Genomic DNA, 12,509 nt, shown 5'->3' with positions numbered 1-12,509 from the left:
CTCGCAAACCGTTATAGTCCTTCAGCACCTCCCTCGGCCGGTGGCCCTCCTAGCCTGCCTCCCCGCCAGGCGGCTGCCCACCTGGCGACGTGACGCTGCACCAATCCCTTTCGAGCTGCTCCCGGGTCCCCTCTCCTTGCACCGCCCCCCTCCCTACCCTGAAAGAGGCGCACCCTGACGGGGCAGACACAGCGCTCTCTCCACGGAGCACCCTTCTAGCTTCTTCATCTCCAGGACGGACGCTCAGGCTCCTCTCTCTCCTTAGCCCAACTTGCTTTCCCGCCTCACAAACTCCGGTTTCCCTCCACTCCCAGCTCTTTTCACTCCACGTTTCCCCTCCTCTATCTCCCACGCCACGAACTCCAATCCCCCAGCTCCTTTCTCCTGCCCTCCCCCTTTCCCTCTCCTCCCTTCAACTCTTCATCCGCTTTCACCTCAGACTCTGCGCGCACCCAATTCAGTCGACCACTCCGTTCGGGTCCTCGAAGCCATGGCGGGACCTGGGGGCTGGAGGGACAGGGAGGTCACGGATCTGGGCCATTTGCCGGTGAGTAGAGGACGCCCGTCGCCCCCCGAAATGCTCTCTTTTGGTGGGTTCTGAGTACCAGGGGGAGGGAGCGGGCGCCCTCAAAACGGGCTAGACCAGGACTTCGACGGGTCTCGCGGGCGCGGAAGGGGACCCTGGGCCGGCATGCGGAAAAGGCGCCCCCTGGACACCCGGACCGCACCAAACTCCAACGAAAGGCAAAGGCACGGGGTGGCGGGAAGGGGAGACCGAGAGAAGAGATGGCAGTGGGGTGCTGCGGGCCCTAAACAGCGGGGCATTTTAAATATGTGACCCGCCTTGTCTAGCGGAGCTCCAGTACCTGTCCTAGCCCGCTTGTTCCAACAGAGGCCAAAAAGTGCAACGTCGCGTGTCTGCCTGAGTACTCCTCCCTGTTATCCCGCCGCCCCGTCCTTTGCTGCTGCTTTTGCCATCGGAGATGCCTACTTGCGGGGTGACCTTTACTTTTAGGTGACAGCGACTAGAAAATTGAGGCGTTTGAGTCCCACTTTTCTAATTTTCTAATACACTTTCTAAAACCTTATTCTCGCCAGGGCAATGTTCCTGATTTAGTGTTGTGAGAGTGAAAGAAGTCGACGCCGTTTGAGGAAGGAGTGAATTCTGCACACTCCATTTTTTTTTTTTTTTTTAATATTGTGTTCCTTGCCCAACCAGATTTAGCTTTTTCTTGTGGTTTTCATTTGTGGGCTCTTCTTTTCCCGAATGCCCAGCTTTCCTCTAGAGTTATAATTGATTGGTAAACTATTATCGCCATCGTAATTAGTAGACTTACTATTTTGGCAGCGCAGTTTATTTCATTGGCATCTGGTTTGTGGCTAATATTGGATTCCACCCAAATCCGTGTTTCAAGTTCCCTTTTTAGATTGGCATTTCACTCGCACCCTGTCTTGAATGCAAAAGGCCCCAGGATTCTCCGAAAGGGAATAAGCAGGCACCCCGCTGGAATGATCACCAGGCAACTGTAGTTCAGGACAGTGGCCTGCTTGCTTTGAAAAAAGCTAAATATTAACCTTAAGGTTATAGGGCTATTCAAAGTCGATTGACTTAATTTTACACATATTTGGCATTTAAAGAATGTGTTTTTGATTATGATAGAAGCCTGTCTCGCTCAAAAATAGGGCATTCCCAAAGCCTTCCCTATATGATTTTACACTAGATGCTGTATGTGGAGAGGTAAGGTGGTACACATGGGTAACATTTTACCAAATTGTTCTCTGCCAATCAGTGCAAACATGAATTACAGATACTAGTGTTGCGGTTATTTATGCAGCTTCATAAAATATATCACAGAACTTTAAAAAATTAAATCTTTTCTCATTCTGCATGCACCCAGAATTTCTTCCTTTCAGTGTGGATACATGAGATTTCCGGACTATGGAGGCCTCAATTGGTGGTTTCCTTTCTAAGCAGAACTTTTATATTCAGACTAGATTTGCACCCAAGTAAAAGTATAAAACCAAGGAATAAAATGTTACCCTTCCTCCAACATTCTCTGCCTATGGTTGGGAAGAGAGAAAAAAAGCAAACTAGGGCAGATATGTGAAACTGATGCAGGCAGGTGGGCAAACTGAAATAAACTCCCTTCTAAATATGACTAAACGGGTGAATGGGAAAGACCTCATAGAAATGATACGGCAGGGAATTCCAAACCCAAGGAAAAAAAGAAGAAAAGGTTTTACTGCCACACACAAAAAAGAAAAAATGGGGGAAGTGGCCCAGACTAACTGACCCGGTCATGGCCCTGGGACATAAGAATTTGGTGGAGCCCAGGAGATAAGAGGAAAGGCTGCAGTCTTTACATTGCAGTTCAGTGGAATATTAGTTTCCTGGAGGTTGGTGGAGTGGGTGTGTGGGGATAGTAGAAAGATAAGGTTGGTTTTTAATGTAAGGGGAGTAGCGAGAAGATACAAAACTTCAGGACACTGATGCTTGGCCTCATTTTCCAGACTTCATGAAAGTCTCATAAAGTCCTCAGATTTCTAAATTTTATACATGAGACATTTTGTTTCATTTGTGGTTTTTCACTCTCTGAGCAATTTATGCATAATTCTCCCCTGTCCTCAAACACCCAGATTCAAACCCTAAGAAATCTAGCAGAAGAGCAGTAGCATGCCCTTTAGAATTTTCTTTACTGTCAAATTTTTAGACATGGAAAGTTATTGTTGCTTTGGTCACTGAGTTATGTTTTTCAGCGATTTGGGGTTTCTGTACATTTGATTTATTTTCTGACTCTGAAGAAATAAAAGCAAATGAAGAGGTGAAGAGACATCTGAATCAGTTGTGTTGAAGTTTGCATTTTGATGCAAAGTAGAGTTGATAAAGCAAGTAAAGAAACCTTCATATGATGGTATCCCTTGCAGTAATTATCCTCAATAGGACATATGTGAAGGTCAGAAAATTGCCATCTGTAAACACCAAGTATACCAATTTGGCAGCTGGCAGACAATGAGGGAAGATTCAAACCTTGGAGTTGCAAACCGAGAAAAAACATTCAGAATGTGGAAGAATAAATAAATATGGCTCTAGTTTAAAATTGACACATTATGTCCTTTGCAGGCCTAGCCAGCTAAATGACCACAAGACAAAGACCCTTGAGGGAGGATAAACTTGCTTTACAAATTGAGACTTGAAGAAATTGGTAGGTTATTTGGTATTTTTGTTATTAGATAGATATTATTTTTAAACCCAAAAGAGTAAGCAGGAGTGAAAACTGGGAAACAAGAAAGGGTGAGAAAATTATATAACTTTCAAAATTAAAACATTCACTTTTATACAATGATATAACTTTTTCACATAACGCACTAAAGTCAGAGACAAAATAAGAGAGCCAATGTAATTACAATAGATCAATTCCATTATGTTTGTTAATTAATGGGTTACTGTAATTTTCTGATTTTCTATTGAATAAATATTTTCTGTAGGTGAAAAAACAAAAAAGAATGTGCAGAGATTTGTGGTTTGTGTTTCCTTTCTGAAAAGAGAAGTATAAAGGTTTATGTCTTGATATATATCTTTGTAATATATGTGTGTATATATGTATATATATTCACCTTGACCACCAGCAATACCTAGGGATGTGTGTGTTTGCCTGTCTCTATGTGTGTATATATATACACGCATACACACACACACACATATATATGTTTGTTTTGATGTGTACTATATATATATCATATATATATGACCATATGTGTGTGTATGTATGTGTATATATATGTGTGTGTGTGTGTGTGTGTATTCCTAGTATGCCTGTGTCCTTGAGACTGGAAACTATTTCTTCGTCTCCAAATCTGTCATGTCTTTCACTATGACTATCCCCTTTGCCTTCTGTGCCCAGTATGGTAATGACATTCCTCACGGCTGTGGCCTTGGTATTTGACACTGCCATGTGTAGTCCTAATCTATATTGGGGTCAGGATTAGACAGGCCTTGAGGGGACAGTAGTGGCAGAGGTTATCTGAAATAGCACATGATCCAAAAACTATATTTGAAATACATTAGGCTTATATTTAAGTATGACTTCCAGCTCTACCCAGACCAGGCCTGCTATCCACATTTGGTCATGAGAAATTTCCCACTTTACCAAGTTCCTTAGCCCCTGTTTAGAAGCAGTTTTATCTTCATTTCAGTCAACTATGATTGAAATATTCAGCATAATCCTCAATTGCATATATATAGAGCATCACCTCCACATAACACTGCATATCAGTTTATTTTCTGTCTTTTTTCTTCTCCAGTTTCTAGAGCAATGGTTTTCATATGGTAGTGCACAAGAACAGTGCACAAAAATTAAGAATAATTTCGAGATTTAGGGACCCATCATCAAAAATTCTGATTTCATAATTCTATGATAGGTCCAAGGAATCTGTATTTTTAACAGTATTACCCAGATGATTCTCATGTAGCGAGAGTCTATACAGTCTACAGTTTGAGAAACACTGGTCTAGAGGAAAAGATTTCCCCCTTAACGTCACCATGTAAATTGTGAAGCCCATTCCTCTATCTCTGAAACTCACTCTGGCACTCATCTTGTCGTATCTATCCCTTTCATGTTCTCTCTCCAAAAACTCTTTTCATAAGATTGCTGTTTCTAATATTACAAGTAGAAGGAGAAAAGCCTCTGCTATATCCTTCAAGGTACCGTGCAGTCTCCTTCTTTTTGCAGCCTGACTGCTGGAGCGTGTTTCCTCACTCTCCTTTACTATCCTAAATTTGAAATTTCTTGCTACTCATGTTGACCATTTTTGGTTCCCTTTTCTCCTTAATCTCTGCCGTATTTGGTTCTGTGGATCAGCCTCTGCTTTGAAATTCTCTCCCTTGACCAGTTAACACTGCTTTCTATTGGCTCTTTTCCTTCCAGTTACTCCCATCCCTGGCTTTTATTAAAATTAGCCATCAAGATGGTCTTTCTTCCCTGCCCTTGAATTCAGGAGACAGAAACAACTCCCCAGAATTTGAGATTTCAGTGGGCAGGGAGACTAGGACTTTTAAAATGCAGGAGATAATTTAGATGCATAGAAAGAGATAACGAAAGTACAATAGGTTTGTCTAACAGTTTATGGTTCAAAAATGTTTTAAGACTTGGATTTTTAGTAATTTATTGTAAGACAAACTTTAGAAATTAGTTTCTTCTTTACTGACCATTTTGTATACCCAAATGGGACATCAAGACATACCAACCCCCCAAATAATCTCCAAATTGGTATAGCACTCATAGATACGAACATCTATCCTCTTCTGTTTTTCTTAAGGTGGCAGGGCAGAGGAAAGGACCAAATAATTATGGAGACTCCTCTGACGTGAAACTTTTGTTTTCATAGTGACCAAAAAGATTGTTCCTTTCCAATTCTTCCTTCCTTGGAAATCCAAAATAAACTTGCTCTGACTGTAAGTCCAAAATATATGAGGAATTTGGCATTGTTAACCTAGTATTAAGCATAGTCCTCCTCTTTTCCCCAATTTAACATTTAGTCTTGAAAGAGAGTAGCATGGAGATGGGGAACAAAAATAGCATATAGGACTAAAGAAAACAATATAGTCTTAGAATATATGAATACTAAGTTGAGCTGCCTTTAAGATGAAATTTTTTAAATGTTCTTTTATTAAACATGAGTATGAAAGATGGTTTGGTCATTTGAGAGCAGAAAACAAGTTTCCTGACATAGATATGAGGCCTCCATGAATATCTACAGGCATTTTATTCTAGTCCATTTCCTTGGTGTCTTTTTTGAATAGTTAGATAACTGTATTCAAATCAGGGTAAAGTTTTTATGTTATTGAGGACTAGAGAAAGGAATAAAGAAATTTAAGACTGTGCTCAAAGACTCAAAAACACAGGTTGTACAGATGTTACAATAATTCTCTAATATATGTTATCTTTTCCAGCTAAAATGCAGCGTTAACTATAGCAAAGAATAGTTTACCAATAGGAATCAGGTGACATGTTTGATTATTTTGACAGATGGCCAAAGACTGTTTCTCCAGAATTAACAATGTCTAAAATAAATCCCTCAATGGTATCCATCACATAAATGTGCTACGGTGATAAAGTCTTCAAGTCAGTCCGTAATAACTTTTTTTTTGGCTTTTCTCTTGTAAATCTTTCAATGAGTTATAACAAAAGTGATATGCTTAATAATAAGGATAATATAATGATCTATTTTTACTTCTTAGATCCTAAAAATTGTCGTTTTAGATAAATTACATGTTTGTTGGGAGTATATTTCCTAAACTATTTGTTTGAAATAACTGTGTATTGTGATCTTAACTTTGATGATCATTTTGAAAAACTAAGCTGCTAGGCTGCTGCTTTATCTAACAATGCTTTTATCAATTCAGTGGAAACATCTAGATTTTAGAATGATTGATAGGTTGTGATTTTCATCTGTAGAATTTTAGAGCTGGGAGATTACCTATCACAATACTTTTATTTTATATATGTGAAAACCGAATCCCAGAGAGAATAAATAACTTACCCAGAGTCATATAGTTAAGTAATGGTAGAGCTGGGGCTAAAATTCAAGTCTTCTGACTCTCTGTCCAGTTGGATACTTACTGAATGATGTAATCCCAAAGCTGTGTCATTTTCCTATGAGAGTTTTGCTAGATTACACAAATATCATGGCAGTTTTAAGGAGTTTATAATTTCATTCATCTAAGTTGCATATGCTCAATAGTTTTCCTGTTTAGCTTGTATTTATCACAGCAATCAAAATGTTTTCAAACAGGATTAAACAACGTTTGTGTATATAAAATAAATTTTCAATAAGGTATGTGAATTTCCAAGAATTTGCCAATGTTCTTACCATTTTGTGTATAAATTGGCATCTACTCATGCCTCATATAAGTTTTACTAAAATAGCAAAATAGGCTGCTAGACTGAAAGTTCAAACAGTGATAAAATTCAAGAAACCGTGTTTTGTGGTGAACAATCAAGGAGTACCCATATTTAAAGGTAAGAAAACAATACTTGAAGATAAATATGGAAGCCTCACAACTCTATCCCAAAACATGTTATGTTTTGTTTCCTATGATGCCACATTTAGGGTTAAGTCACAGAAAACGTCACTTTGTGCCATGAACAGGTATTTAGCAGATGCAAAGTTTAACTTTTAAAAAATTGTCTGATTTTCTTAAAATGATGCTCTTTTAATATCATGATCTTGCTTTGTCATTCATATTTAGAGATGGTATTTCTTTCTTAAGAGCTGTTACAGGTTGGTGCAAAAGTAACTGCAGTTTTGCCATTATTCTAATGCCAAAACCACAATTACTTTTGCATCAACCTGTAATTCAAATAAGTCGTCTAAACTTTGTATCCAACATCTAGTCATTATTGTTGCATGTTAAATTTTCTGCTTGTCTAGTTATCACTCAAAAGAATAATATCGGCTGGGCACGCTGGCTCACGCCTGTAATCCCAGCACTTTGGGAAGCTGAGGCAGGTGGATCACGAGGTCAGGAGTTCGAGACCAGCCTGGCCAACATGGAGAAACCCCGTCTCTACTAAAAATACAAAATAAACTAGGTGTGGTGGCACACGCCAGTAATCCCAGCTACTCGGGAGGCTGAGGCAGGAGAATCACTTGAATCCAGGAGGCAGAGGTTGCAGTGAGCCAAGATCACGCCATTGCACGCCAGTCTGGGCAACAAGAGTGAAACTCTGTCTCAAAAACAAAAACAAACAAAAAAAAGTAATATTGAAATAAAAGAGCACTTCCATTGCAAGTAAATGAACTTATTTCTATTTTATCTTTCTAATTACCTCATTGTTATGCCTCAGTCTTACATAATTGTGTGCATTTTGCAGTTTTATGATAAATACATGACTACTTAATGTCCATACTGCTTATTCTTTTTAATAAATGAATATAGTCAGCTCAAGGAGATTGTGACATGTCTATTCTTTTGGTAAATGACATTTAGGTTCTTCCCATGTAAATTTAAACGGAACAAGGAAGATTGGAAATACCGCTTAAGATAGTTGAATGCTCACCTAATTTCCTACGAAGATTGACAGTTTTTGTTTTACTTTTTTGCAGGATCCAACTGGAATATTCTCACTAGATAAAACCATTGGCCTTGGTACTTATGGCAAAATCTATTTGGTAAGTTGACTTACATTATTTATTCATTCTTCATTTTCTAATGACAACAAAGATTGTGAGTCAGACCTTCACAATGCAAATCACATAATGCCAAAATATGGCATTTCACTTTGAGAGATAAACCAAATTAGATAGCCCAGTGACACCTGTAAGAATTACTGTTTATTATCACAAAAGTAATGGATTGGCTAATCTGTAGTGAACCAACCACCCAAACATAACATCTAAAAATTAGCAGAAAATAAATAAAGTCACCAATGGAAAATGGAAGTAATTCAAATAAGATATACCCAATAAGATATTACTTGTATTATAGTATACATCCATACCATTCTAATTACTCACATTCAACTGAAAACTGAATATTATTAAAAGGAATGTTTCCATAACATTCTATATCATACTGTGTACTTGAGTGTGCACATGTGTGATAAAATTTGCTAAAGAATCTAACAAGAAAAAGTCTGAATTTATTTAGTGATTACTTATTAAACACTAAGTATGTGCAGATGCTGTGATAGTCTCTGGGAATAAAATGATGAACACAGCAGATAAGGTCTCTGCTTTTTTGTGGCTTATGGTTGAGAAATGTATTGATTAAGTTTGTATATGTTGTATGTGTGGGGGTTGTTGGAGCCACGCATTACATAAGTAAGCACACAAATAACTGTATACTTCTGTATCTGTGGGTTCCACATCCGTGGATTCAACCAACGTTGGATCAAAAATTTTAAAAATACATAATGTATAGACTTTTGTTCTTGTCATTATTCCCTAATCAATAAAGTATAACAACTATTTACATAGCATTTACATTGAATTAAATGTTATAAGTAATCTAGTCTCATTTAAATTATACTGGAGTGTATGAGTGAGTAGGTTATATGCAAAAAAAAATTACTATGCCATTATATATCAGGGACTTGAGCATCCCCTGATTTTGGTGTACACAGTAGGCCCTGAAACCATTCCCCCACAGATACTGAGGGATGACTGTAATTGCAACTGTGATATAAGATCTGTAAGAAAATTTTTGGTGATATAAAAGCATAAAGCAAGGGGGTTTAATTTAGATTGAAAGGTCAGTGTTGATCTCCCACTCCCTGGAAGGGGAAAGTGACCATTAAACTGATATCAGGAGGATAAATATGAGGTAACCAAAAAAAGGTGTGGTTGTGGAGGATGATGTTACTACATTCTAGGTGGAGGTATGGACAGTGTTAAGTGCTGGTTTGGGGCAGAGTGTTTTAGTAGCCATATCACACTGATCAGGTACCTTTCTACTCTCTAATAAGGGGAATTGACATTTTCTCAATCTTGTGTAATGTTCTATACAATTGCAGTGCTCTTTTTTCCCAGGCCTGTTGCTAAAAAAACGGATTACTGTCCTTAGGCTGATCCTTACAGCAGACCGATCACAGGTCCTCTACATATAGGTTGTGTAGAGGTGTCTTAATATAAGCCCAGAGGAAGCGGCTTCTTTCTAGTTCAGAAAAGGGTGCCTTTTTTCTTGCCAAGTCTTGCAACTTTGGGACTACATCTACACAGAGGGGCTTCTTTTCTTATTCATCTGCCCAAGTAGGAATGGAGGATGCTTTTTAAACTTTGCACAAAGCTCCTATAGGGCATGCTGCTGTGGCTCACTCCTGTAATCCCAATACTTTGAGAGATGAAGGCAGGAGGATTGCTTGATGCCAGAGCTTTGAGATGATCCTGGGCAACAAAACAAGACACCATTTCTACAAAAAATTAAAAAGAAAAAGTTAGCCCGGTGCAGTGGGTGTGCACCTGTAGTCTTAGCTACTCAGGAGTCTAAGGCAGAAGGAGCACTTGAACCCAGGTGCTTGAGACTGCAGTGGATTATGTTTACACCACTGCCCTCCAGTCTGGGTGACAGAGCAAGACCTTATCTCTTAAAAAATAAAAATAATAAAATAATAAATTAAATAAAGCACTCATAGCATAGAAACTGAGTAGTAGAAATAGCATGTGGACAGGTCTTCAAAACAGAAAGAACCTTGGTGAATATAGGGAACAGAGGGAATGTTAGTATTCATGACCAAATCTTTTCAAACCATTTTGATCATATCTATTAACAGATCCAATAAGCTGTAGACGGTGATATGATATAGACTGAAATATATTGTTTATGCTACCTCAATTGCATCCTGTACCGAACGATTATTGTGGATCTAGGTCAATTTTGCCACCTTATACATAGATACCTGCATCTTATACATAGAATATTTATGGTACATTTACAGTCTCCATGGCTCTATTCACATTTTAGTTCCTTAGGTGTGTGTGTAAGTGTGTGTGTATACTTGTTCTGATTCAAATGTACAGAGTCACCAGATGTAAGAAATAAAAAGCTCAGAGTCATATAAGGTAAGAAGCAAGGTTAAAATTAGGCAACACAGAAAGATGGCTGCTCATTATCATTCATGTGATAACGAACTTTGATGGCACCCAAAGAAGAAAAGTAAGAGGGTAAAATGGTAAGTTGTGCATGTGAATATCCTTTTTTAAAACTCAGAGTTTATTGGGGTATAATATATATTTGTAAGATTAACTCTTTTAAGTGTACAAGTTTATGAGTTTGGACAAATGCATACAGTCATATAACTGCCACCACAATGAAGATTTTCAATGTACATCTTAAACTAATCACAGTCTAGATTCAAGGAGTATTCTACCTCTTCACTGTGTGGTGTCCCAACTGGTGTACTAGGGTTATGGCTGTCATCTATTTTGCTTTTACATATGCTACAAACCCACAAAACGACTGTACTTTCCCTATACTCATTCTTTTCCACTTTTCACTACTACTATTTTTAAAATTTAGCCAATCAATTATCTTTTACAGCAATTAAAAGTCAGAAAAAGTCTTTTACGTTTATCTTCATTTTAACCATTTCTGGAATCTTCATTTCTTTGTGTAGATCCAACTTTCTCTCTGGTATGTAGAACTTAAGCCTGAAAAACTTCCTCTAGTATTTCTTATAGTCCAAGGCTGCTGGATAATGAATTCTCTGTTTTTGTATGAAAAGTCTTAATTTCTCCTTCAGTTCTGAAAGATATTCACACTGTGTATAGAATTGTGGATTGAGAGTTATTATTTTTTCTTTCTCTCAGCAGTTTAAACACACCAATTTGTCTTCAGACTTGCATAGTTTCTGAAGTCTGCTGTAATTCTTACCTTTGCTCCTTTATATTTTGTCTCTGGCTTCCTTTAAGATTTTTCTCTTTGTCTTTGTTTTACAGCAGTTTAAATGTGAAATGTCTGGAGGGGTGTGTGTGTGTGTGCGTGTGTGTTGAAAGGATATTTATCTGAGATAATGTTTAGAGATCTTTGGGGTTCTCTGAGCTTCCTGGACATGTGGTTTGACATATTTCATTATTTGGGAGAAATTTTTGGCCTTTATCTTTTCAAATATTTTTTTTCTACTCTATTTGCTCCAATTTCATATGTGTTAGGCCTTTTGATATTATCCCTCAGTTCTTAAATGCTGTGTTTTGGAGTGTGTTTGTGTGTGTTTCATCCTTTTTTTCTCTTTGTGTTTCAATTTTGATCAATTTTTTTTCTATCTTCACTTTCACTGATTCCCTTCTCAGCTGTTTCAAGTCTGCTTATGAGACTGTCAAGGACATTCTTCAACAATACTACTGTTTTTCATTTCTAGCATTTCTACCTGACTGTTTAATAGCTAACATGTGTACTGAAATCCCCTATTTGTCTATTCATATTTTTCATTAAAACATTTCATTCATTAATCATAGTTACGTTAAATTCTCTGTCTGATGGATTCAACATCTAAGTCATCTCTGAGGCTGGTTATGTTGATTGCTTTGTCTCTTGAGAATGTTCTTTATTTTGCTTTATTTCATAATTTTTATTTAAATGACATAGTATGTAGAACAGTAGAGATTAAAGTAAATAGTACTTATTTCTTGAAATGGGCACACTTTTTCAGCGAGGTTGTTTATATGAGAATTCACTCAATCTAATAAAAAGATAAACTACGTTTGAATTATGTTTTTGATATGGCTACTCTCAGTTCACTACCAGCTTCAGATTCCTCTAATACCTTGTGCGTATGTGGGGGTTGGTCTTCTGGAGAGTTTTTCTGAATATCCCTGTTCTTTTCTCAACTTTCCATCTTCCCTGTCTATCTTGCCTCAGAGAGATTCTCTCTCCATGTTGTTGCCCTCCCCTGATGGTATACTGCTATTGCTTCTTATTAAGTGCTTATTGGTCTGGTGGTGTGGGCAGGGAGAAATGCTCTGTTTTTATGCTTCAACCTCAGTCTTGTAAGATCCTGGGCCTCTGTGTCACA

General features: G+C 38.0%; 1 protein-coding gene across 1 annotated transcript in view; it reads left to right on the top strand.

The window, feature by feature from the left end:
• The first annotated feature begins 257 nt into the window (after window positions 1–257).
• Window positions 258–12,509, top strand: part of NRK (Nik related kinase) — a 134,923-nt gene continuing 122,671 nt past the window's right edge. Inside the window, exons 1-2 of the mRNA XM_010387120.2 lie at window positions 258–547; window positions 8,107–8,172. Coding sequence (XP_010385422.1) covers window positions 491–547; window positions 8,107–8,172 — 123 coding nt within the window. The 5' untranslated portion in view covers window positions 258–490. The remainder of the gene's footprint in view (window positions 548–8,106; window positions 8,173–12,509) is intronic.

The sequence above is a fragment of the Rhinopithecus roxellana genome, chromosome 10 (genome assembly GCF_007565055.1).
Source record: "Rhinopithecus roxellana isolate Shanxi Qingling chromosome 10, ASM756505v1, whole genome shotgun sequence".
Lineage (NCBI taxonomy): Eukaryota > Metazoa > Chordata > Mammalia > Primates > Cercopithecidae > Rhinopithecus > Rhinopithecus roxellana.
Note: the sequence above shows the minus strand (reverse complement) of the source record. Positions and strands in the feature narration are given on the sequence as shown.